The sequence below is a fragment of the Manis pentadactyla genome, chromosome 1 (assembly GCF_030020395.1).
Source record: "Manis pentadactyla isolate mManPen7 chromosome 1, mManPen7.hap1, whole genome shotgun sequence".
Taxonomy (NCBI): Eukaryota; Metazoa; Chordata; class Mammalia; order Pholidota; family Manidae; genus Manis; species Manis pentadactyla.
Window position 1 is genome coordinate 64534935 of NC_080019.1, and position 27305 is coordinate 64562239.

At 50.4% G+C, this 27305-nt stretch overlaps 1 protein-coding gene across 1 annotated transcript in view; it reads left to right on the forward strand.

Annotated features, from left to right (window-relative positions):
* Window positions 1-4519: 4519 nt before the first annotated feature.
* The window catches only part of SLC6A20 (solute carrier family 6 member 20), a 58095-nt gene continuing 35309 nt past the window's right edge, over window positions 4520-27305 (forward strand). Inside the window, exons 1-5 of the mRNA XM_036883340.2 lie at window positions 4520-4763; window positions 18852-18992; window positions 20754-20845; window positions 23075-23302; window positions 26417-26527. Of these exons, the coding sequence (XP_036739235.2) occupies window positions 4643-4763; window positions 18852-18992; window positions 20754-20845; window positions 23075-23302; window positions 26417-26527 (693 nt within the window). The 5' untranslated portion in view covers window positions 4520-4642. The remainder of the gene's footprint in view (window positions 4764-18851; window positions 18993-20753; window positions 20846-23074; window positions 23303-26416; window positions 26528-27305) is intronic.

The window sequence follows — 27305 nt, forward strand, 5'->3', positions numbered from 1 at the left end:
GGGAGGATGGACAGTCATGTCCGGTGGTTTTGCCTCGAGTTCAGGAGCCTAGCAGGCTCCTGGCACATGGTAGGTGGGCAATAGAAACTTGAACATCTGGAGAAACATTCTGAAATGCGGACTTCTTAGGGTTGTTGATACTGTACAACCATGAGGGTGAATTTATACCGAAGAGCTCAGATTCTGCAGCAGGCTTGTCATTCATCACCTAACTTTTACTGGGACTCAACCATGTACCTGGCATTGGGGAGAAAAGGATGAATAAGACATGATACCAGCCACAGACCAGAGGGGACGCTCATTGTGACAAGGCAGCACAGAAAGCATTAGAAACCAGATATGCAGCCTGGCAGGGGGACAGAGAGGAGGGAAAAATATATTCTGGCTGGGGATGAGGAGCTGGGGCTTCTTACAAAGGGTGACATTTCATCAGGGTCAAGAAAAATGGACAGGCTTTTCCTGGGTCAAGAAGAAAGAAAGTGTCCCTGGCTGAGGAAACTGCCCAGAAGGGTAAAAACACACAGCATTTTCCGGAAGGTGAAAAGTGTAGCTTCTCCTGGACCCTAGGTGAGCAAGGGTCAAACTCCTCAGGGCCCAATTAAAAAATAAGTTGCTCAGGGCCTGACAGACCAGGCTGAGGAGTTTGGACTTTATCTTGTGGGGAACTGGGAGCCATTGATGGGGGTTAAGTGGCATCAGGGTCACTGGGCTGAGCACATTATTGAGAGCAGCATGGCCAGAATTGTGGGGTAAGACTGGGATCCTGGCATGTGCCTGGGACCATGCCCATGCAACTGAGTCAGGACCGCCCCCTTCCTACACCCTCCTCCCCAAATCAGATCACTCTGGTGGGTTGGCCTGCTGTCCTTCAGGGAGCTGTCTCCCGACCGACAGGGCACAGTGAGGCTGGACAGGCCTGTCCACAGGCAGTGTCCTCCATACAGGCAGTGGAGGTCCCAGCGAGCGCACAGGGCGGGACTGAGCTAAGCTGGAAACCCTGCTGCCCTTGGGCCCCAGCCACTGGTTGCTGAACTTGGCCCCCTTGCCCCTGCCACACAGAAACCCCAAGTCCCTGTGGAGAGCTGGAAGCAGTCAGTATGGCTGGTGAGTGCCAACTGGGAGTTTGTGAACTGATTGTTAAACTCTGCCATTATTAAAAATTAAGGTATATAAACTAACAAATTATTACAATAGAGGTAATCAATACTCAAAACCTCACCACTTCCTAATTATTTCCTACATCATTATGCACTTTAGGGTATCTGTTTCTATGGCTTATGTGTGGTGCAAATTAATAGAATGCTACTGCACATCTCTCCCCAATTCCACATTCCATGATACTATATTGGTAGCTTGGAATGGCCATAGTGGGAGTATTTACACCATAGAAATTGGTAAATACTACAAAGGAGAGCTGCTTTTACAGAAATCTGGTTGCTAAACATTTGCTTGCCCTCCCCTGCTGATACCCACCCCTGCCTGGCCAGCTCCCCCTGGAAGCACATCCACACTCCCAGCAGCACAACTGGTCTGGTCAGATCAGCGCTCTCAGGGTTTCAGAAAGATCGGGGGGCCTTACCAGAAGCCCTGAGCATCTGCCCCTGAGGATTTACATAGTCCTGTTATGAGGATGTGTCTCTGTGCTGCCTACAACCTGGTCAGGCTCCCAGGGAATCTGGCAGGGTGGCTGGAGATGGGAAGGTGCTGGCCTGATCCCTGGGGTGGGGAATTGAAGAGAGGCTTTGCCTACGTATCAAACCAACAGATTCGAGCAGCTTCATGTTCCACGTTCCAGGCAACTATGCTAGGCATCTCTCAGTCAGCTTTCTGCAGAAAAAGCTCTGATTGGTGGTGCTTACCAATTTCCATGGTGTTAATACTCCCAATTCCAAGCTTCCAGTGCAGAGTCACTAAACATGGAGTCGGGGAGAGGCTGCAGTAGCATTATATTGATTTGCACCATACATATGCGACAGATATAGATAACCTCAAGAGCATGGATAACAATGTAGGAAATAATTAGGAAGTGGTGGGTTTTGAGTGCTTACCTCCTCTGTTTTAAATAATTTATTTGTTACTTTATACAACCTAATTTTTTACAGACAACTGTGCTGGGCATCTCTCCAAGATACCAGTTCCTGAATGCCACTGCACAGCCAGGTACCCTCTAGGGAAAACTCATTCGTGAGAACAAGAGCTTGCCAAGCAGACAGGGAGCAACATGCTGAATGATTTGACATCACAAAGCAGCCCTAACTCAGACTGCTGAGACAGACTTTGCCACAAATTGAAATTTTCAGCAATATCTTTGTAACCTTGGAGTTGATAAAGGAGAAATTTCTTAAGCAAGATATTTTTTAAAACTCAGAGAACATTAAAAGATTTGTAAATTGGGCTTTGTTAATATTAAGAACATCTGCTCATCAGAAGACACCACTGATAGAATATAAAGGTAACTCCCAGCCTGAGAGAAAAAATTTGTGATACATAAAACTGACAAGAGCTCATAGCCAGAATAGATTAAAACTGTACATCAGTAGAAAAAGTCAGATGAGCCAAATGAAAACTGGCTGAAGACTTGAACAGGCACTTCATGAAAGAGGATGTCCAAATGGCCCAGCTGGCCTGAGGAAAGGAATGCAGCACTATCAGCTTTAGGGAAATCAGAGCTAAAAGCCACAGTGAGTTGGTACAACACATCCACAAGACTGAGTAAGACAGGATGACAAGTGTTGGTGAGGATATAGAGCAACCTAAACTCACGGGACTGTACACTACTACCTCTCTGGAAAACAGTTCGGCAGCACCACTAAGGCTGAACCTACACCTACGCTATGGCCCAGCAGTTTCCAGCAGTGAGCACATTTATCCACCCAAGGACGTGTACTAGTATGCTCCTTACTGCTTTAATCAAAGTAGCACCAAAAGAGACAACGCAAATGGCCATGAGTAGTAAGCTAGAGTAGATTCACACCATGGAATACCATGCAGCTGTGAGGACACCAGTGACCCCCACACATGAAACAAGGTGCCACACAGCACATACTGCAGGAGCAGAGACCAGAGCGGCTAAAACTAACCTGCAGAAACCAGGAGAGTGGTTCCTCTGGGGAGCAGGCAAGAGGTAGGGAAAATACTTTCTAGAATCCAAAGTTTAAAAACCAAAATAGTTTCCCCTGTTGCACTTTGGACTTTTTCTGGTCTGAGGAATCTCCACCTTCCTCACCGCACCCCCTCTCTCCTCTGCCCCCAGCCAGGCAGGAAGTGTTGGGAAAGCCCAGCTAGGGGCCATCCCAGAGTAGCAATTTTATTTTATTTTCAAGTCAGATTTCCACTAGCAACTGTTTTTCATATCTTTTTAATTTATTTATCAAGCATTTTCTTAGCTCTTACTATGTACCAACTACTGGTCAAAGTATGTCTTTATTATTAAGGTATTTAGTATATTACCTATTCATTCATTCAGCCCATTGGGGACTTAGGGCCTTTTTATTGAGCATTTACTATGTGCCATCTAAGTTGTCCATTAATTCTCACATGAGCCCTTGTAAGGGGAAATATACATGTTCCCATTACAAATGAGGAGACAAAGGCTTAGAGAGGTTAAGGGACTTGTCCAAGGTCACACAGCTAAGTTAGTGTTAGAGCTGAGATTCAAAGCCAAGTCCTTCATTACTTCAAAACACCAGGCTTAGGCATGTCTAGTGACCCCCTTGAACCAAATCACCTTTCCAGACTGGTATTAAAATTATGTTTCTGAAGCCCAGTCCAAGCCTAATGAATCAGAATCTCCGGCCCCTTGACTGGCCTGAACAGTAGTCTCCAATGGCAGTTGTTCAGACCCTGATTCCTGGCCCCACAGGGTTCCACAAAGCCCCACACAAAGTAGGCAAGTAGGGCCTCTCTGTGGATGGGAGGACACATTACTGCCGGGATAGCTATGCCTCAACATGGTGGGTGCGGGTGTGAGAGGAGAGGGCATCTCTCCCTTCCTTCCCACTGGTCTCCGGGCAGATGTCAAGCCCCGCTCTCTGGGCAGCACCCCCTGAGCACCCCAGGACTGCTGAACCCTTTGCTCTGCCTTAGTTGCCTTCCTTGCGTGTCTCAGTCTTATATATGGTCTAGAATGAACCATGTGAAATTGGTCTTTCTGTTGGTCAGAGTAGTTAAAAATAGGACATTTTATCCAGACCAGTTTGAGCATCTCCCTCTAGCAGAGTGCCAGCTCCAGAAGGGTTGGGGCTGTTCGTGTTGTTCACAGCCCTGTCTCCAAAGCCTGGCACACAGTAGGCACTCAGTAACTCAGGGATAAGTGGTGGGGGAACCTGACCACTGCAGGAAGGCGGCAGCCGACACACAGGCTCGGACGTCCAGCCGTAGGAACCCAGGCACCGCGCAATCTCGGGTGCCTTCCCGGCCGCGGCGGCCAGGCGGGGTGGGGCTCGCCGTCACCCATTTACCAGCCTCGCCCCTCCGACGGGCGCGCCGTTAATGAGATTAGCAATTAAAAAGAGGGCGAGCGGCGGAGGCAGAGGCGCGCGGCCACCCCAGGCTGAGCCGAGGCGGAACAGTGTGCAGGGAGGCCGCGACCCCAGCAGCCGCGCGGCGCCCGAGCGGGGACCCGGCGCGGAGCTCCGGGGCCATGGAGAAGGCGCGGCCGCTGTGGACCAACCCGCTGCAGTTCGTGTTCGCCTGCATATCATACGCGGTGGGCCTGGGCAACGTGTGGCGCTTCCCCTACCTGTGCCAGATGCACGGCGGAGGTGAGTGCGGCCGCGGCGTCCGGGGCCAGCGGCGATACGCCCGACGCCCCGCGGGTGCGCGCTCGAGTGGCCCCGTATTCCAGACCAGTAAACTGAGACTCCGAGAGGGGCCGTGATGTGCACAAAGCTACGGAGCCGGGAATGGGACCCCGGACATCTCGCTCCAAGCCGGAGCTCTTACCCAGAGCCGCGCTCCGGAGCTCTCCGCGACCCTCAGCCCCGTCCCAGGGGCCAGGCGCCCCCGCCCCCGCCCCCGCCCCCGCCTAGTCCTCCAGGCAGCCTCAGCGAGAGCGTGGGAGGCGCGGGCGACCCGTGGTCCGCCCTTTGGGAGAACAGGGGGCGACAATCTGACTGCGTGCCTTAAACCTTAAGTGTCAGCCTATAAAGGGAGCAGGAAATTACCTGGCGAAACAGAAACTCCTTACACACAATTTTCAGGTCAGAAATTTACATTCCCAGCAGCACAGTTTGAAACTCAGGTTAAAGAATCTTGAAGCATTTCTGTAAACTTTTCATAAAAAGTTAGTTTGCGTTTGGAACCACAGATGGCAGGAAAGGAGAATAATTCTATTTATGTTTTTTGCTTTTGTTTTGTTTTTTTTTACAAAGTTTTCCTCTGAAACATCGCAGTGCATTTTCTAGGTAGGCGGACCAGCACACGGCCCAGTCCCTTCGTACTGCAGAGAGCAGGGACACCTTCCATGACCATGGCATGCCGAAGGGCCTCTTGTGAAGTCCCGCTGCATTTTTGGAAAGTTGTGGCAAAAGGGATTGACGTCTGGGTATTTTAAAAACCTTTTTTCTCAGTTGTTCCATTTCTAGAACTCTACCTAAAGGAAATAATCAGGGTTGTTGACAGAAGGTAGAAAATGGAAGGATGGTCTTTTAATAAGAGCAAAACACTGGAAACTTCCTGAGCCCTCAATTAATGGGGATTGGTTCAATAAATTATGGAATATCCATGCAGTGGTGCTCTTTGCAGCATTAAGATGGAGTTTTCAAAAAATTTTATATGAGTATTTTCTCATATCATATATTAAGTGGAAGGAGGGAAAGTCAGATTCAAAGCTGTATAAATGGATGATCTCAATTATGTTTGTAAACATATAGGGAGAAAAGATAACAAAAATTCACCAGAGTGTATGTTAACAGTTGTTTTCTCTGGGTGATCTTTCCTTACCTAGTACAATGTGTGTGCGCACTTGTGTGTAATGTCTTCTGTAATCAGCAGGAAAAGGGGGTTTTAATGACAATGAAAGGACAGTGAAAGATGTTAGACCAAAGTATGTGCAAAATATAATCTGTTTAAGACCAACACGGCTCCTGCCCATGCTCCCACTAGCTTAAAAAACAACCCAAAATCTTGACAAAAGGTTACTCCACAGAGGTTTATTTCTAAGTAGTGAGTTCTTAATTCTCTGATTCTGCAGGACATATATACATGATAATTATGTGAGGGACATGTGTTGCCATATGTATAGCAGCTTCATAACTGCCTTTTGAAAGAATTGTTTGTCTGGATGAGATTTCCAGGTCATTCTGTGCCCAGCACATCTACCCATGGTGGTCCCTTTATCCTGGCTGCATGCTGCCCAGCCTTCATGCCGGGTGGGCCTTGCCGTCACATTGTTATGTAATTCCTTGTTAATAACTACACCATCACCTGAATAGTCTACAGGTGCACCCAGGTAGGTCTGAGTAGTTCTGAACTAGAATGTATTACAAGGAGTTGCGAGAACTGCAAGACCCTTAGGACCCAGGAGAAAGAAAAAAAAGAAGAAATCTTGAGCCTGGTACAGATTATACTTAGGCTGGATGGGTGCTTCCCTCTCAAGCATAAGTGTCTACAGAACAAATAAAGACCAAGCAGTTTATCCTGGCACAGTAGGTAAGGCCTTGAGCCCCTAACACCTGCCCCTATTTCCACCTCATTTCCTGCTCATCTTGGGGCAGCCCCCAAGTGTTCTGAACAGCTCTGCCTGCCTCCAGACTTTGCAGGTATGTCCTCCCACCGGAGGCTGTTGTTTCTTGGAGCATGCAGTGCCTTCCCACCAGGTGCCAAGCGCTGCCTTCTCTCAGTCTGCCTCCTGGCCCTTCGCTGCTCAACCTGTCAGGCCAGGTGAGGACCTGCTCAGCTGGCTGCACGGCACCCTAGGGTCTCTCCGTCCCCCAACAGCCCCATCTCTGTGAAGTGGTGGGGCCAGAGGAGGTGCTCCATGAGCATTTGTTGGTCTGTTAGAAAATCTGCAGGTGCTGTGAAGTGGGGATGTTGGAGGCTTCCCAGTGCTTTTCACTGCCCAGTAGTGCCACCTAGTAGTAAGTGATTTATGTGGCCCCAACCCCATGCAGTTTCCAGACCCATCTTAACCTAAAGCTAAAGGGTAGACCAGTCACATCATGAAAGGTGCTCAACAGAGCTGTGACCCACCACCCCCACCCAACAAAGAACTTGTTTATATGCTGCAGAGCCAAGCTGTGCCAAAATACTTCCCAGCGTAAGGCAGATTATGGTCTGCACTCCTTTCCAGGCAGCTCTGCCCATGACTGGAGAGGCTTGTTTCCTTCCTGCTTGCCGGCCAAGGCCCAGCACAAGGAATGTTAATTCTGAAGAATACATTCCAGGTTCCAACCACCTTGTACAGCACACCAGCGCAGGAATAAAATAAAAGGCAGCTGAGGGATCGTATATTTCTTGCAAAAGTCAGCAGGTCTTGCCGACCATGTCAGAGTCTCAGGCAATGCTGTTCAGGAAGAAATTGGGATGCAAATGTGCTGCTGAATTATGTGCAGATAATAAACGCACCAGTGATTGATTTTTATACAGACATGTTCAAATCATGGAAGAAATGTGGAACAATAAGAACAGTTGTGTGGTTGGTGGAATATGGGCTTTTTTCTCTACATTTGAACCATAAAGAGGGAGAAATCAGAGGACACCGCACTGCAGTGGGCCAGTGACACTCTCAGAACTTATGTCACACTTGCCTTCAAAACCCCTTCTGCTCTCGTCTGGTGCTTAGAACTTCAGCATCTCGAACTCCAGCTCAGTGAGGATCTTGGTCAGTTGCAGGTCCCTAGAGCCCATCCAGGCTTCTGACTCAGAGACCTGAAGGAGGGCAGGGCCTGCCTTTCTCACCCGCTCCTGGTGATGCGGCGGCTGCAGGTCCACAGCCTGCGCTTCAGAGGCGAAGTCAGGGTGGTTCCTGTGCCCCCCCACCATGCAACCAGCTGCTGGGAGCCAGGCAGTGGGGTGCTGGTAAACGTTCTGTTCTTCTTTTGGTGGGACGAGCAGGACCTAACACGCAGCATCTGCTGACTGCTGTAATGCAGATGCTCTCACCATGGCTGATCTCAGACTACCAGTGTGATGTCTGGACCATGGGGCAGGGGAGAAGTGTGCACTGCTGGCTCTTGTGAGCTGCTCTGAACCAGAGTGGCTCCGCGTTAGAGCCACAGCCTTGCAGGCCAGTCCCCAGCCCAGGACCGAGCAACCCCCAGTCCGTCCGTGGACACAGGGGTGGGCAGCACTACCACTGCTCACTTGTACAGTGTGTGAGCACACACACAGGAGCCTGAGATGCAGAGGTTGTGAAGTACCAAACACATAAAACTCCAAAGTAAGCTTAAGATGCTAGGCCCCAGGCATCAGAAAATATGGTCAGGGAGTCCCTAGAGAGGCCACATCTGCTGCTCATCCTGGGATTTCTAGACTCAGTCCTGGTAACAACCATGCTATTGGGTTCCTAGTATGTATGAGGCACAGTGCAAAACATTCTCCACAACACTCTTGGAGTCAGTCTTGTCACCCCCACTTGGAGATGGGAAACAAGTTCAGAGAAGGAAAGGTGGCTTCTGGAGGAGTCCCTGGGGCTCAGCCACTTACGTGTCCAAGCCAGGGCTCTCTCCCCAGCCCCTCCAGTGTCTGTGTTTAATCTGATAAAGGCAGGGCAGGAGAGGCTGCCTCAGAAGTCCAGACCTCCTCCCAGGACCCTGAGTCAGAATGGCCATGGCTCCAGGCCCTTCCTTGTGCACTTCTGATGTGACACTCAGCCAGGGCCTCGCCCTCACCCGGGAGGGGGCCTGCCCAGGAGCCTTGTGCTTGCAGCATCTACTGTGAGAAGCCCGTGTTGCTTCTGGGCCAGCTCCTCTCCACCTCACCCTTCCCCAGATGTCTGGTGTCCCCCCTTTGCCAAGGGTACCCTGTGCCCCTCACCCTGCCCAGGAAACCGCCTCCTCCCTACATTAAAGGTGGCTCTTCCTTGGTAACACAGGCTAGGGCCATGCCTCCCTATATGCAGCACAGCGGAGTCTGATGCGTCTCCCCCCACCTGGTAATGGAGAGGAAGATCTCCCAGGCAGGATGCAGTGTCCACCTGCCGGTGGAGAAGCCTCCACCTCTTCTGCACATTAGAATCACTGGGATCTTGGAAAACCGTCCCCAGAAACCCTGACTGAGTGGGTCTTAGGTGTGGCCTGAACAGTAGGAGTTTGAAAGGTCCCCAGGGGATCTTACTGTGCACCAGAGTTGAGAACCACTACCTTATATCCTTTTTCAAACAGAAAAGTGCATAAAAATTATGCAATAAACAATATAAACCTTCTAGGCACTTAATTTCAGTCTTTCAATTAATACTTCTTGAAATATCTGCTGCAAGCCAGGGACTATGCTGAGGGGGGAGTTGAGTGACTGCCCTTAAGAGGTGGGGCTATGTAAAAGTGTCCCCTGGGTACAGAACAGGGAAAGAGGACTGTTGAGAGACTTTACTGAAATATGAAGAGGAAAGACTAGCTGCTTGAGAGGACCCAGGAAGGCTTCTGGCAGTGGCAACATTCAATCAAGGCCTTGACATGTAAGCTGGAGCTCATCAGGTGGATTTAGGATGAAAACATTACCGGGAGAAGCAACGGCTTGTGCAAAAAGGCACAGGAGGTTGTGCATTGAGGGGAATGGCTGGAAACCCTACCTGGCTGTGATAAGCAGGGTTGGGGGCCAGGGCAACAGCGGGGTAGAAGCCCGAGGTGAAGGACGGTCAGCAGGAATCCAAACTGAAGGGCCTTGAATAACAGGCTAAGAACATAGATCTTGACTCTGAAGCAAAGTCAGAATTTTAGGTAGGGAGGTGATGTGGTCAGAGCCATGGTTTACAGAAACTGCCAAGATGGAGGCCAGGAGTGTATTGGGTAGGTGGTGAACTGATGCTGCTGCTGAGGGCAGGGACAGACAGGATGCGGATCTGGAAGTTTTAGACCAAGGGGTCTGCCAAAGTAAGGGGGACTTTCAATTTTCTCATCTATGTATTTGTTTTTTGTTTCCAAAAATTTAACTGTGTCTGACTCCAGTTTTTTTTAGGAAAGTCAAGATGGGAGGGGACGAATGAGGGAAAGGAGGCAGTAGTGTGGAGTGTTGCAGAGGATAGAATAGTGCTTCTCAAAGTGTGGTCCCTGGGCCAGCATCTTCAGCATTACCTGGGAATTTGTGCTCTATGTGCCTTAAATTAAATACACACACATACCCGAAAGGAAAGGTCAGGTTAAAAAGTCCCTGTGTGTAATGTGGGGGAAGGCACCGGGAGGGCTGTGTAACACAGAGAAGACAAGTAGTGATTCTACAGCATCTTACTACACTGATGGACAGTGACTGTAATGGGGTATGTGAGGGGGACTTGGGGAAGGGGGGAGTCTGGTAAACATAATGTTCCTCATGTAATTGTAGATTAATGATACCAAAAAAAAAAAGTCCCTGTGTGGTTTTTCTAGAGGACAAAGATACATAAAGGAGAGCAAGCATTGGGAACCTGCATAAGGCAAGTAGCTATGTCTGATTAATTTGTCTCTTTGTGGGTTTAAAGGAGACAGAGCAAGATGTGATTGCTTGTAGAGATAAATTTCATACAGAGAAAAATTTCTCTTGTAGTGAGATTCTTGAGATTAGCAAACAGATAAGGTAAGGTACTAGCTCTGATAATTATTAAGATAAGCAGCAACATGCTCTAGAATAATATATTCATGTGTGTTTTGGGATTATAGATGTAGTGTGTGTTTGTGGTAGAAATTTTGGAAAATAGATACATGTACAAAGAAATAAAATACAAAATCATTCCAAATCCAAGAACTCAGAGATCATGACTGTTAACACATTTTTTTTGCTTTAAAAAGACTAGAACCATATTTATATGTAATTTAATGTCTTGCTTTTTTTAACTTAACCTATTATAATCATTACAAAAATCATTTAATATTCTTTGAAAATATTAACTCAAAGAGCTCTATAATATTCCATTTACAGACGTAACATAACTTACCCATTCTCCAATGTGGAACTTTAAATTGCTTACATTTTTACACTACAATAACCCAAATTAACATTTAGTGGAAGAATTTGATCCATTTATATTTATTATCATGCTGTGGTTGCTGGGTGTTTTTCCATCTTGCTCATACTGCCTTGCTATTTTCTCTTTGCTGTTGTTGTTATATACATATTTCCTTTGCTTTTTTCCCCTCAAGTGATTTTGAATGTATAAATCCTAATTTTTATTCTCTAGAGGTTAATTTAAATTTTTAAACAAAAAGTTTAGTTATTTTCTCTAATTGTCAGTATCAAGAATGGAATGTTATGTATTAGTATCACTGTATGAAAGTTGAAAATTTCAGCATACTTTTCCTTCTTGCTCCTTTCCTCATCCTCATTTCACTTCCCAATATTTCAGACTCATGATGATGATTTTATTACCACTAATATTATGTGTCTTCTCATTCAAGAATTACATTTTTCACTTGTGTTATTTTATATTGGTATTGACAATGCTATATTCAGAATTAATCCTGTTTCGTTTGCTAGTTTACTGCTACTTAGTTCTTGTATAACATAACTCCATATTTGAGTTCATTTGTTTTGATCCAACACTGACTGGCTGCAATTCATCTCCAAATAGCTTTTTCAGGAATAGTAAATAAGTGGTTCACCTTCTAAGCATGTTTGGAAAGATTTTTCCTTTATATCTCACATGAATGAACCACAGTGGGTTTCTATCCAAAACTCTCTGCATGCTTTTCCATTCTGTGAAGATTTTTCAGATTTCCAGTTCTGCAAAGGATTTTATTTTTTATTTTTTATTAGTTCTTTACTGTCCTATATAACTAAGATATTATATAAATTTATATGATATTATACAAAATTTTTATCTCAAAAAATTTGCGAGCTCTGTGACTATGTTTCATCAGTTTCACCTAGGACTGGTGGCTCCTGACATGAAGGGAAAGGGCCTAATGGAGATCCTTCCCTGTATCCTGTGCTGATTACAGCTCCTTATCTGCCACAGGGTCTTTCAGAGGTCTTTCTGGGAAGTACGTACTTTGTATAGACGTTAGCCAGTTTTTTCTTGTGAATGGGCTGTCAGATGGGATGCAGGAGAAGGTACAATCCTCAGGGATGGGCATCCCTGGCTGGAAGTACAGGAATCCACTCTAGCAGAAAAGGCTGCTCTGCCCCTGGGTTCCCCATTTCCTTTTGGGTTGTCTCTTTTCTCCCCCTGCCCCCTTTTCTTTTGGATTCCAGGAGATAACATTAAACTTTCTCACACTGATGCTCAGTCAGGTCCAAGTTGGTCAGCTGCAGATGGGACTGAATGACCAGTTTTCTGTGGGGAGAATCTTGCAGACAAGGACACTCAGGCTTGTAGTTCCAAGCCTCCAGAGAGCCTACCCACCACTTTGGCTCCCTGACACATCAGACGTGGTATCTCAAAAACTAGAAGAAAAGAAATTTTACCTTGGGCTAGTGAACCCTCTCAGTGGCACACGTAAGGAAGTGCCTTGTGGAAGGTGTTACAGTGCCCTTCCAGCTGACGTGTCCGCAGCATCCTCTCCTCCTTAGTTCTCATTAGAGAGTAAATGTGTGGGCTTGCCAGCCATTCTCCTCATCTCTTCTCTGTGATTTCTATTTCTTTATCCTTTTCCCCTGGGCTACTGGGTAATTTCTCAAGATTGTCTTTTACTTCACTTATTGCCTCCATTGACTTTAAATTCAACCATCATATCTTTTTCATCTTCATAGAATCTTCTTTCTTCTAAAATTGCCCTTTCTTCATCATTGCCTGATGCTCATCCATAAACACAGTGTCCTCTGAGCACTTAGAGACCAGATACTAGAAATGTGCTACAAGTTTCCGGTTTCTCACAGCAAATCTATTTCAGAGAAAGACATTGCTCTGATACTTTAGAGTGGTCCTTTTTTTTGGTCTACTGTGTGATATAGGTCCCGACTGCTCATCCCTTCCGAGGGAGGTGCAGGCTGCTGTAGACTTGCCCAATATACATCTTACCTAATACAAACACAAAATAAAGTGAAAGTTTAAAGGAAATTTATATGAAAAAGATTTTAAACACACAGTTTTTAGCAACATGATGAACTTTGCCAGACCTCTCTGTCATTTTTCTTTGGTAATAGCTTCACGACCCACCTACCCAAGTAGAACAACCATGGCAAAACCATTTGTCATCAGGAAGTCATTCAACAAACACTTATTGGTCACCTTCTCCATGCCAGGCCCTGTGTTAGGAGTTGGAAATTCAACCGTGAGCCAAGCAGACCTTATCTCTGCCCTCAGGAGCTGTTCAGGAAATTTGGGTTGGGCAGAGCAGTAGACACTCAGATACTCAGGGACTATGTGAGACCAGAGAGAGAGACCCCCTCTTAGTTTTGGGCGATCTGGAGAGGCCCCTGAGTGTGTGTGGAAGTTCCAGCGAGATGTGAAGGATTCCTTTCTGCATTCAAGAAATATTCCCTGTGCTCTGCTCTCTGCCTAGCAATGTTCTGAGCAGACCGGGGAGCAGGGGCACCCATGCAGGGGGCACAGACCGCAAGCAAACAACTGGAAGTGCAGCATAATTTCACATGGCGTCCTCCCATGCTCTGAAGCCAAGTCCCGCAGGGCAGCAGGCAGAGGGCTCCGTGGTGTGGAGGCTGTTTTCACTAAGACCGACTGGATGGCCACTCTGGGAGGCCAGGTCTGGTGCAGAACTGAGAGAAAGGAGGAGGCGCTCCCAGGAAGGGAACAGCAAGGGCCAGGGTGCGGAGGCCGGACCTGCAGGGGCCATGAGGCACGGGGACGGAGGGGGGCGGTCAGCTGGGAGAGGACGACCGGCGCCTTCTCCACAGAGCCCCGGAGGCACCGCAGAGAGTGCAGAGGTCATTCCAGGCCTAAGGAGAAGCAAGGAGCGCCTGGCCGGGCAGGGCTGGGTTGGAGGTGGTGAGGGGCGGGGCAGACAGAGCGACAGGATCTAAGAATGAACCGCGGGGCACAAGCTGCTGGGCGGCCTCAAGAAGAACGTCCCCGAGGGGGTGTGGTCGAGATGGGACGGCAGGTGATGAGTGAGAATCACCAGGCTGAGGATGGGCTTTTATGTACTCGGCACGATTCTGTGCCACCCAGGTAAGGCGCCCTTGCCCACACGGCTAGGCCATCTGCACCAAGCGGGGTAGGGGCTCCATTTGTTTCTGCCACTCTAAAAGTGACAGACCACTGAAAGCTAAGGACTTCGAAGGAATGATGGCATCAGAAAATCACCATTCGGCAACCAACCCAGTAATAATTGTTTCAGTCAAGACTCATCATGGATGCTAAAACTAGCGGGCAAAGGTCTGATGAGAAATGGGATAGTTACCTCATCTTCAATACCTTCCTCAAAGGTACTTACTAATTTCAAATGGGAAAATAGTAACTTTTAGCTGAGAAACCTGGGAGGCCACACCTTAGCCCCGTGAGCACTGTGAGCATGGCCAACGGTGGGGCAAACCTACATCATGTACCTCTGGACAAAGATTCAACGGCTTTGACATTCCTGCCAAAGCCCCAAATGAGGGGCGGTCACACAACAGCAGGCCAGGACGCTCCGACGTGGCAGTCATGCGAGGCGAAGCAAGTGTGAGGCGCTGTCCCAGACCAGCCGTGCGCCCCGAGCCGTGGGGATCGGCTGCCGCTGTGACCGGGAGCTGGATCTGAGACCAGGAAAAGAAAATGAGTGCCACAATTGGTAATTAAAGTCCAGTAAGATGTGTAGGTAAACTAATAGTACTGTATCAGTGTTTATACACTGAAGTACTGAGAGGTAAAAAGAAAAAAAACTGGTGGCAAAGACAGTTCTTTCTCACAGTTCTGTGGGTGGCTGCACACTTCTCCACTAGTTTCAGCAGACCCGGCTCGTGTGGCTGCGTTGCTGGCAGGTCACCTGGCTGGAAGGCGCCCCGTGCTGGCAGTGGGCGCTGAGCTGGCTGGGCCCTCAGTTCTCCGCGTGGCCTCTCACCCTCAGGTAGCCTGGACCAGCTTTCATATGTGGTGGTCACAGGGTCACATCCAAGATGATGAAGACACAGCCACGCGGTGTCCCGAGGCCCGGGTTCTGGATCAACCATGGTGTCCTTTCCTCATGTCCTGCCAGATCAGCCATGTCCCAGAGCCAGCCTGGATCGGCAGATGGATTCATGGACTCTGCCTCATAACATGAGCAGCCACAAAGTATGTTTGGCCATATTTAATCTCCCACAATGTGGCCCATCAAGATACATGGAGCAAACTCACCCCTTATCAGGCCCCTGTCCCCCTCTCCCTGGTGCCAGGGCCACCTCATACAGAGCCTGCGTCAGAATTTTTACATAAAAGGAGCATGGGGAACAATCCATGGGTAAGAGAGTTGATTAGTGGACTTGTTTCCAAAGTGATCATAGAACAAATTTTCTTCTCCTGAGATACATTTACATATAGAAAAATTCACATTTTTTGGTATACAGTTCTATAAATCGTGACAGATGTATGCAGTTGTGTTATTACCACCACTGTCATGCCCCTCATGGTCAGCCACTCCCCATTCCCAGCCCCCTGCAACTGCAGATCTGTTTTCTATCCCTATAGTTTCGCCATTTCCAGAATGTCACACAAATCAAATCATACTGTATATAGGCTTTTGCACCTTTCACTTAGCCTAATGCTTTTGACATTCTCCCCTGTTGTTGCATGAATCAGTAGTTTGCTCCCTTTTATTGGCTGAGTGGTATTCCACTATATGGATATAGCAGGGTTATCCATTCACCCATTGGAAAACAACTGGGTTGTTCCCAGGTTTTGACAGTTATGAATAAAGCTGTTATAAACATTAATGTACAGGTTTTTGTGTGAACATAATTTTCATTTCTTTAGAGTAAATAGCTGTACAATTGCTGGGCCATAAAGCAAGCATATGCTTGCTTAACTTTATAAGAAACTGCCACACAGCTTTCCAGAATGGCCACACCATTTTACATTTCCATTAGCAATGTCTGGGAGTTCCTCCAAATCCTCATCTGCACTTGGCATTGTCAGTGTTTCATATTTTAGCCATTCTAAAAGATGTGTAGTGGCATCTCATTGTGATTTGAATTTGCATTTTCTTAATGAACATTGATGTTGAGCATCTCTTCATGCGCTAATTTGCCATTCACATATTTTCTTTGGTGAAATATCTGTTCGAAAAATTTTTTGAACCTTTTTTGAATGGGTTCTTTGTTTTCTCATTATTGAGTTTTGAGAACCCTTTATATATTCTAAATACAAAGTCTTTGTCAAATGCAAATATTTCCTCCCAATCTGAAGCTTGTCTTCTTATTCTCCAAATGGTGTATTTCACAGAGCACAATTTTGAAATTAGTCAATTTATCAATATTTCCTTTCACAGATAATGCCTTTGAAAAGAAATCTTTGCCTAACCTGAGATCAGAATAATTTTCTCCTATCTTTTCTTCCAGAAGTTTAATAGTTTTGAGTTGTACATATAGGTCGATGATCCACTTTGAGATTTTTTTTTTAATGTGAGATACAGATTCAGGTTCATTTTTTCTATATATGGATATTCAATTGTTCTAGCACCATTTGCAGAGAAAATAATTGCAGAGGAAATTCACTGGGATTGTGCGCCTGGATGGTTGAGGGCAGGGGTAGTAGAAATAACTGATGGGAAGGACTAAAGAGCCCCTGCTCCCAGCTAGGCACCAGACCTTCGATTTCCAGCCTTCCCATGGGCAGGCCAGGCCCAGTCAAAGAGAAAAACCTTCCGTGGGCCTTGCCAGGCCTTGTGTAGTTACTGTTTAACACCGAGGTGAAAATGAGCTTTTCTTATAATTTAGGGTTTGCTGTTTCTCCAAGTAGGTTTTTCTAACACAACCTTTATGTTAGACATGTGGTGGGTAGGAGCCCCTGAAGGCCTCTTGGCTTCTTGCTACTGAGAAGAACCTGAAAAGATACTGGAACACATTTCTGCAGGACAGGAAGGGAACAGGGCCTGGCAGAGCCTTCAAAGCAGAGTCCAGAGGCCAGGATTTGCTGTGGGCACAGATATGAGCAGGGAGGACCAAGCTGGGACTACAGAGGCCTGGTGGCGGGGCCCGCTCTCCTGTGCACACGGCTGGTGCTCTCGCCGCAGTGAGATGGCGCACGGAGCCTCTGCTCGGTCTCCAGTGCCAGCCATTCCACTTCTGGGATTTCTATCCCAAGGAAAGAACCAATTGCATGGACCAGGTTTTGTCCCAGTTTTGTTGAAGATTGCAGGAAACTGGCAACAGCTGCAGTGAATTCAGGGCTCCTTTGCTAGAGAAATGTTGTGCAGCCACTTAAGGGTGATGCTGGGTGGTATCTGGTGTGGTCGGGAGGAGCCTGTGAGACCCTGTTGGTGATGAACAGTGGTTACGGGACAGACACTGGAGGTCTTCTGTAAATACTGCATGCTCATGTAAGCGTGTATACTTTGTTGCTCACCTTCACTATTTCAGAGTCAGTTCTTTCTATAACCAGCCCTTAATCCCCACAGCTATAGTGTCAGAGTTTATTCTAATCAGAAGTCCTGCCCTCTTCTCCCACTGGACTTTTTTTCAGGTCCACTGCCAAGGAGCCAGGGATGGCCAAGGGGCTTCAGAGGAGGAGGGGTGGGGCCCACAGGAGGAGCTGGGGATCAGCTGTCTGTGGGCAGAGGCAGTGGGACACCACACTCAGGCCCGCTGTGTCTGTGCCATGTCTGGCAGTGGGGTCGGGGTGGGGGGCGCCCATGGCTCCATTCACACGCCCTGGCTCCCCAGCATCACACAGGGCACTTGTCTGCAAATGGCTCCTTGGGAACCAGTAGGTCCAAAATTTGTATGAGTCATAGTACACTTTATTAAAATGAAGTTTCAGGCTGAAGGCCACTATATAAAGCAGATACACGTACAGCAGAGGTGCTCTATAAAAGGAGGTGGTGGCCTGGGCTCTGTCTACTGGGGGCCTTCTTGCCTCCCAACACATAAATATCAAGCCCCTGCCTCCTCTCTGAAGATAAAAAGGGAATCTCTGGCCTTGGGCAATTATGAGTTGCTGGAATTTCTCTGCCCAGGTGATCCCTCAAGGGCAGTGGGAGGGCTGCTAACGTCCCATCCCTCCCACACAAGCTTAGCGCCTGTCTTGAAGGAAGTGCTTAGTAAAATGACTAAACACACCACCTCCCTGTGGGCCGCCATCAGGGCTGACCAAAGACCCCAGCCAGGAGTGCAGAGGTGGGCTGCCAGACGGATGGATTCAGGGGTGGTGCTCAAAACGTGCAACAACAGTGGTCCTGGCTCGGGTCAACCAGTAGAATATGGAATGAGGGTTTCTGGCAGGAGGGCTGGGGCAATTGAGGCTTTAAGAAGGCACTCAAGGGGCTTGGAACAGTGGCGATTTATCACCCAGGATGGAAGTATTTAAAGATTTTAACTGACATGGCTGCATGTCAGCCGTGGGTAGATGGACAAACAGGTGGATGGATAAGTAGGAAGATGAGAGGATGGAAGGATGGAAGGAAGAAAATGGACACACGGATGAGAGGAGTGGCAGAAAGGGTGGAAAGGTGCAAGAGCGAGAGGGCAGAAGGATGAAGGATCAGTGGGAAGCTGGGAGCACGCGTGGGCGGAAAGGCAGGAGGCTGAATGGACAGGTGGACAGACAGAAGGAAGAGGCAGGCTGGAGGGAAGGGTGTTTGCACAGCGGCGGGTGGGCTGCCGACTAAAGCCCACCAGCGATGTCTGGCCTCAGCTCTGGACTCCCACAGGCAGTTTCCTGGTGCCCTACATCATCATGCTCGTCGTGGAGGGGATGCCACTCCTGTACCTGGAGCTGGCGGTGGGCCAGCGCATGCGGCGGGGCAGCGTCGGGGCCTGGACGGCCGTCAGCCCCTACCTCAGCGGTGTTGGTAAGCGGGCGCTCTCCCATCCCCCCCTGCATCGAGACCCCCATTCTGTACCCCAGGCAGCAGGTGCATGGGTGGGAGCCCCCGGCCAAGCTGCTGGAGCGAGGGGCAAGCACGAGGCCGCAGAGGGAGCCCTTGAACTGGGAGCACTGACGGCCCAGAAGGTGGTGCCCCAGGGCGGGGGCTGAGGAGGGCTGCTCTCCCACCCACAGGACAGTGAGAGAGCGAGGAGCACACCCCCTGGGGGATGGATACCCCACCACTTCTCTTCTCTGGACTTCAGTTCGCTCATCTATAGAAGGGAATAGCCACCAAACAAAAGAGCTGTAACAAAGGAGTCAGTGTCCGAGCTTGAGGAACTCATGTCACGGCTCCCTGCTGACTGTGAATGAGAACACCTACTGTGTGCCAGGTGCCAGCCTGGGCAATACCCATGCGTGAGCTCCTTACGGCACCCTACAGCGCTGAGAGGCTGTGGGCTGCTAGGAGGCGGGATTGGAGAGCAAGGGGCACTACTACACCCTGCCTCCCTCGAGTTTCAGAGAAGCCAGTGTCCCAGGCCCGCCTCTCCTGATCGTTAGCCTGCCCTGCACAGCCCTCAGGTGCCAGGGCTGCCTCTGCCAAGCAGGAGGACCTTTGGCCAGCAGCAGCCGGTCAGTTCTGCTCCCCTTCCCACCCCGGGACAGGAAGGCCCACAGGAGAGCGAAGCTGTGCTTCAGGGACCAGGAGGACGTGACCTTGTACGTGACTTAGTCTCACATGGAAATAAAGGTGTCCAGGGGCTTCACAAATCATCTCCAGACCTGAACGGTCTCCTCACCTTGAGTGGCTATTAATTTGTAACACAGAGGTGTGTGGTTTTACGATCTGCCCAAGTAATCCGTCACAGAGGGCCTCTCCAACGCAGCATTTGCTGTGCCATCGGAAAGATACCAGACTCCTGTGCCATCTGGTGGGGGTGTGGGGGCGGTGAATGTTTAACACCCAGCTCTCCAGGCAGGGCGTGAGGTAGGGGAAGGCCTGGCCGTAGCACTTCCTGATACCAGTGGTGTTGATATGCCCATCTTGGCCAATTTCAAAGACTCAGGCAATGTCTCAGCATGTGGGATTGGGAGGGGCACTCGCAGCAGCTCCAGAGCACCACAGGCTGCCAGCCCTCTCTCCGCCCTGGGTGCCCCCCACCCGGGTTCCCTGCAGGCCTGCCCAGCTTGGGGGACCCCCACCCCTCCACTCCTGACACGTCCTCACATCCCTGCTCCCTGCCACACAAGACAGGGTTTGGCACAAGACCCCCCTTCAGGGAGGCCAAGGAGGGAGCAACTGTGATGTCATGTCCTTGGCGGTAACAAAGTGCCTCTCACGCTGGGTTTGAGTCCAGTTCTGCCACTTGATGACTGGCTGGCCTTGGGCAAGCTCTTCAGTGTTGTCCCCTGTGAAGTGCAGATCATCATGCTGTGATGCCCCAAAGCACGTAAATACTTAGCATAGCACCTGGCACTTAGATCTCAAAAAAATGTCTTCAGCATCACCTCCCAGAAGATGGGGAGGAAGGCTGGGGGAGGAGACTGACCCTGGGAGAGAGCTCGCAGGCGCCTGGCCCTGTTGGCCCTCTCACCAACCCGCTGAAGGAGGTCTTGCCAGCGCAGGGAACCCCCAGAGGCGGGTCCTGGGGGTGCATCCGGGGTGGGGCCATGGCTGCCTGTCCGGGCGGGGGAGGGGGGGGTGGAGATGAGAGGGTCCTCAGCACCCCCTGCTTCCCTGCAGGTGTCGCTAGCGTGGTGGTCTCCTTCTTTCTCTCCATGTACTACAACATCATCAACGCCTGGGCCTTCTGGTACCTCTTCCACTCCTTCCAGGTGAGCGAGCCCCCGCCAGGGCAAGGCAGCCATGGGCAGGGGAGGGGAGGGCGGGGCTGCCCCCTGAGTGGGGTGGAGGCTGGGCAGCAGCCTCAGGGGGAGCCAGGGAGCGGTGTGAGGACGCGGGGCTGGGGGGAGGCCTGGCACCGGGCATCGAGCAGAGGGCTGCTGACCCTGGGATCCATGGAGCCCCGCAGTCGTGTGTGTGCGTGTCTAGGAGTAGGTGCCTGGCTTTAATCAAGTGCTCTCTGAACCATGTGACCCCCAAAATATTAAGCACCTGTGCAGTGGGCCCAGGGAAAGTCTGTGGAGAGAGCCAGTGGGGAAGGGTTCTACCAGCCCCACAAGGCAGTGACAGCCTGCCTCCTCCCTGCACCCCCCTGCCCACCTTCCCAGCCTGGGCACTTGTCCCTCCAGCTTTCTGACTCCAGGCCCAGCCCCTCTTTTCCCTGTAGACCAAAGTTCCCCTGGAAGGACTATCATCACCCCAGTAACACAATAGGGGCTAGTCCCAAAGGTAAACATTTTAAACATGCATTTCTGCTCATAAGCACAACTGACTCTCATTGTAGAAAATGTGGAAGGGACTTAAAGTTGTACAGAAGAGAGACCCCTAATTCTTCACTGAGACGTGGTCTTTGCATCCAAGCCAAGGGGACTTCCCTTCTGCAGCCCCTGTTCATTTCTCTCCCCCAAAGCCTTCCTTTCACTCTCAGGGACCCCACTCGCCACTGTCCGCCTTGCCTTACAGCAGCCCCTTCCGTCTCAGACTCTTCCCAGATGGGTAAGGAGTGGGTGGAGACAGGAGCTAACGAGGCAGACGCCTCACCCTTTGCCACAGAGCCAGGCCCTCACAGGGTGGGCCCTGTCCCCAAGGCTCAGAAGCAGGGCCAGGCTGGCCATGGCCTGCGGTCTAGCCTCCAGCTGGTGGGGCATTCTCTGGAGGGCTTGGGAACAGCCTTGAATCTTTGGATCCCCAAGGAATGCTTGGGTAAATGACCTCAATAATCAGGACTTGGCATCTACACTCAGAAAGTACTACATCCACACCCTATTCTCACTTCCCAATCAGCCCTACCCAGGACATCCCATTGGCAAATGCCCTGTGTAAGTCCCTGACTGACGGGAAGTCCTCTCTGCCCTGCAGCCCCTAATCCTCTACCTGGCCCAGCCTAGAGTTCCATGAACACTGGCCACAGCCCTGCCTCTCCCCAGCTTGCTGTGTAGAAACAGGGCAGCTCCTTTTCCTCTCCAGCCTGAAGACCATCTCCCCTCCTCTGTTTAGGGCTGTCAGTGATGAATGGACAGGTTGTGCACTGCACAACAGCACTCCCTCTAAGGGGTTGTCATACATGCTGCAGGCATTATAGATCTGTATACATATGAAGGCAGTTTTCCAAAGGTGGAAGCAGCAGGTCTTGTTCTAACAAAATCAGAATCATTTTACCAACTTTCAAAGGTGAAAATAAAGTGTCTCAAGAAAAGGCACACTTTTTTCCTGCCTCTCAGAAATGTGATTCCTGAAAATCACTTGACCATGCACGCCATCCTTCACAGGTGTATGGACTTCTCCCCTAGCCCCTCTGCTTTGGAGCCCTCCTCCGTGGGCACATAATAATGGTAGTAACAGCAGCTGGCCTTCACTTGCACTTGCTCGGGGCCAGGTAGAATCCCAGCACTTGGAAGTATCCATGTATGTGATCGTCACTGTAACCTAATTTGCTGAGTGCACTGAGTCCCTGAGGCAGAGGGGAGCTGCTTAGCAGGGACAGTGACACAGGCGGTCAGGCCACAGGGCCGGTGTCCTTGTCCATGCACTACCAGGAGAGGGCGGGGCGGGGGAGGTGGCTCCAGCCTCCTGATGGGCCCTTCCCAGCAGGAGCACCAGGGACTGTTTCAAATGCAGATGCAGGACAAGAGCCCGACCCACCGATTCCCAGGGGGAGAGGCTGGGGGCTGGGAACAGCCAGTTTCACAAGTTCTTACAAGCTCTAAGGCTTCTCCACCCTGGCTGTGCCCTGGAATCAACTGGGGGAGCCTTTAAAACTGTTCTCAAGCCCCTCTGTGCTCCCACCAAAGCCTGTGATGCCCAGTCAGCCTTTGAGTGCTCCAGCCGCTGCCCTTTGGGGCCCAGTGCACTTCTCTTCCAAGAGCCTCCTATCAGGGCCACTGCCTGTCCTCTCCGCCCAGCCCTTATCTCTCTGGGTAATGCTTGTCTTGATCCCGAAGGACCCCCTGCCCTGGTCGGTCTGCCCGCTGAACAGCAACCGCACGGGCTATGAGGAGGAGTGTGAGAAGGCCTCGTCCACGCAGTACTTCTGGTTCAGGAAGACCCTCAACATCTCACCATCCATCCAGGAGAATGGGGGCGTGCGGTGGGAGCCGGCACTGTGCCTCGTCCTGGCCTGGCTTGTGGTGTACCTGTGCATCCTGCGGGGCACCGAGTCAACCGGCAAGGTGGGGTGGCCCAGCATGGGGCAGGGCAATGGGCGGCAGGAGGGCCTGCAGCGCCTCCCTGGGCAATGCCAAGGGGATGCCTTCTGCAGTCGAGGGGCAGACGCTGTGCTGAGGAGGGCGCCAACAGCACTGCTGGCAAAGACCACCCGCTGGGTGACTATAAAGATGGACAGGGCCTGAAGTTGCAACCTAAATATTGAAAAGAGGACTTTCCCACTACCTAAAAAGATGAGCCTTTCTGTGCCAGCCTGTCCCAAATCCATATGACCCAGGTAGTACCTGGAAACTAGACAGTGAGTGTCCCCTCTTTAAATGATTGCAAATGTTCCCCAAGACACGGTAAACCCTGGCTTTCAGACTTAGTTGCACATTGATATCACCTGGAGAGCCTTTAAAACTCTGGCGTCTCCATCCTACCCCCAAAGGTTCCGGAGTAATCAGGGTGGGGTTCAGCCTGAGCACTGGAATGTTAAGAGTTCCCCCCAGTGATTCTAATGTGCAGCAGATTTTGAGAACCTATGCACTAAGCTGCTTTCAGTGACCCTACAGAGCTGGCAGGCCTGATTTTTAAACCTTTTATCCTTGGTTGCAGCCCAGGTTTATACTCCTGGTGGCGCTGAGGTGTTCCTTTAACTCTGAGCTCCCTGTAGAAAGTTTCCTTGGAGTGCTCCCATCACCTGCCATCTTTCCCCAGCTGCAGCAGGTGCCCCTGCCCCTGCCTCATATTCAGTCACTCCTGCGGCAGATTCGCCACGCTTGGCCATAGAAATTGTTTCAGTCTTGCAACAGCCCTTCAGGGTAGATTTAATTATTCCTCTCACCTGAGGCCTAGAGAGTAAAGCCACCATCCCAAGGGTACCAGCCAGTGAAAGCAGAGCCAGGGCAGACCCAGCTTTGTTCCGGACTCCCCATCGCCTTGGTTTAATGAGCCACCTCTTGTTTGCTGTCGCCACACCTTCTGTGACTTAGTCAATCCCAGCTAGCTTCTCCCTTCTGAAGTCCCTGCGAGTCCACCTGTCCACACCCCTCGACCTAAGCAGCCTCCTCTGGCCCACCATGTTTTTCTTGTGGCATCAGGACCAGAGTTGCCCACAGTAGTAGGAGCCCCGTGCCAACCCCAGTACCATGCCTGGGAAGAACATTTTCTTGTGGTTTCCGAAGACCTGTGGCAGCCCGCATCCTGGCCCCAAAGCACCACACCCCTGGCCAAATGGGGGGACTAATGAATCTTCCCTGGGAAGGCTTAGAGCCTGAAGCGACTCACTCTATCCCATCTTGAAGCTTGGCCTGATAGTTTAGCCTCATAAAAAATGTTTTTGCAATTTGTCTTTGCCAGATTATTATTAACATGGTCCAAAGATCTAAGGGCAACATCTGCAATCTGGGGATTTAATCAGGCCGCCTCTTTTATCAGGCCATTTACAAATGTGTTAAATGAAGTCATGCCATACTATGAGGACTTATTTATTCTCACTTATCTATGTCCTTTGCTTAAGCCATAGCCCTCTCCCTGAGAAGTGCCCTACGACTCTATTTATGGGGATAATTTTGCTAAAAACTGTGTGCCATTTTCTGGTTGCCTCTGTTGCAATCTTCTTTTGTCCTCCAAGAGTTTTTGTAGGTTGGTTAGAAATGGTTTTTCCTGAGAGTTTAGGTTCAATCACGTGCCCAGCAACGCTGCCAGCTTCCCAGATGGGGGAGAAGCCCCCGGGGAAAAGTGTTCACCCAAGGGAAGGAGAGAAATCCCCAGGGCTTGCCTGGCATGCCCCCTCAGTGTCTGGTCATGGACACTGGTCCTCACCCCCCTGTTGTCCCTTGATGTCCTTCAGCTCCTGGCCTGGTGTCTGCCTCTCTCCATTCACCCATCTTCACCTCATGCTGGGTTCATTTTCTTATGATCTCCAGTGGGTTTATTACTCTTCTCAAGTGACAATGACCTCAGCTAAGGGTAAATGAGAGAAGACGCACCCACTCCTCCTGCAGGCCACCAGGTGATGGGGTGGGCACTCCTCAGATGGCCCTGGGCACTCCCAGGCAGACAGCACCACACCTCTGAGGGAGGGAGGGCCAGGTGCACTTCCAACCCAGCTGGGCCTGGGCCACCAGCTCCATTTCCCACTGGAGGACCCAAACTTCAAGGGAGCTGCTTTCACAAACATGAATCTTGCAAATTACTTCTTTGCTTTATATAAGAGGCACTACTATACATATGAGTTTATAGGGAAAATTCTGGACCTGGATGGGCACATGTGTGCTTTAAGGTCTTTATTTTAAGGCTTCATAAGGTTAGAGTTATCCAGAGTTGGAGAGGCTATTGCCGAAGCCACTGTGAACACCAAAGATAAAGCATCATTGAACTTATATGTCAGCAGGAGATTCAGTGGAACAAAATTCCATTTACATACAGTTTTAAAGCCCACTGAAAGTGAGGCCTTTCATAGAAAATCGTACCGTTGCATCTCTCAGAGGGACATTGGCCCCTACGCCAAACGTCACTGCTTTTCCTTCGCAAATGCTCATGGCCAAGATTCTCTCAGCCCCCAGTCCTGGAAAAGTCGGCCCTCCCTGGGCCCTGAAGTTTTCCCTTTTAGAGACAGTAGAGATCTTGTGGTTGTACTTCCTGCTTTGTTTGGACCATTGGGAAGTTCAGAGAGGACCCTGGCCTGGAGACTGGCTAGAACACACACGGTATTATGTGGGCTGCCTTTTCCTTTGGGCTCATCTTACTGCATTGCCCACATTTTCTTTTTACACCAATTTCTGTATCGATTTTTAAATGTTAATGTGACAGATAAACTTTGGTAGGCTGCCCCAAATCCTTTCTGAAATAAGGTCAGGTTGAAGGGAGGGTGGAGGGCAGAGGCCTCGCATACATTTCCCTCTTCTCTACCAAGTCAGAGATTTCCAGGGGGTTACAGACACCACCGCCCCTTCCCCAGCCAGAGCTCAGATGCTGCGTCTGAACCAGGATTTCAGTGGTGCTTTGGGGCCATGAGCAGCCTGAGCACCCAAGCCTGTGTGGTGTTCCACGGGACTGGCAAGTTTGTCCCGGGCAAAAGGGGTGCTGGGGTCACCCCGCCTCCTGGAGGCTGACACGCCCTCTGGCGCCTGCAGGTGGTGTACTTGACTGCGTCACTGCCCTACTGCGTGCTCCTCATCTACCTGGTCAGGGGCCTCACGCTCCATGGAGCCACCAACGGCCTGGCATACATGTTCACTCCCAAGGTATGGGCTAGAGGGCAGGGTCCCCCGACGAAGCGCCATTCCCCCTGCCACCTTCCAGGATGGGTGGGAAGAAGGGAAGACGGAGGGTGGGTGGAAGCTGCAGTGCCCCCGGGGAGGCAGGTGAGCCTGCCAGGCAGTGGGGGATGTGAGGATTGCCTGCGGGTGCTAGGGCTCCTCCTCGGCCAGGCGGTCCCCAAGCCCTGTCAGTTCTGGGATACGGAGTCTTTTGTCCACCTCTCCTCCCGTCCACACTGCCCCCAGCGAGGCCTGCTGGCCTCCTGCCTGGCCCTAGTCTCACCCCGCCCACTCCCAGCCTCGGGTCTAAGCTGTTTGCTGCCTGGTCACCTCACCCCCCTGCGCACACACTTCCACGCCCCCTGTCGCTAGAGGGGCCACTCCACACTCCACAGGGGCCCTGCTCCCTCCCCCAGCACCTCTGGGCCAGGGCTTCTCAGTCAGGGGAGGCACTAATGCCCTGGGACAGGACAAGTCCTTTGTTTAGCAGATCTGGCCCCTGGAAGCAGAATGACTGTGACAGCACCTCCCCAAAAATGTCCCCCACCACCTTCCAAACAGCCCTTAATGTCAGGGCCGCGCTTCAGTCCGGACCCGGATCTCCACCACGTGGCCACCCCACCTCCATCTCCAGAGGCCCAGACCTGTGCAGAACCTGGTCTCTCAGTACCCTGTGTAATTATTTCACCCCACGTCTGTCAGCTGCACACCTCCTATGGATCAGGTGCTGTGCAGGATTGTGAGGAAATGCTGGGTGTTTTCT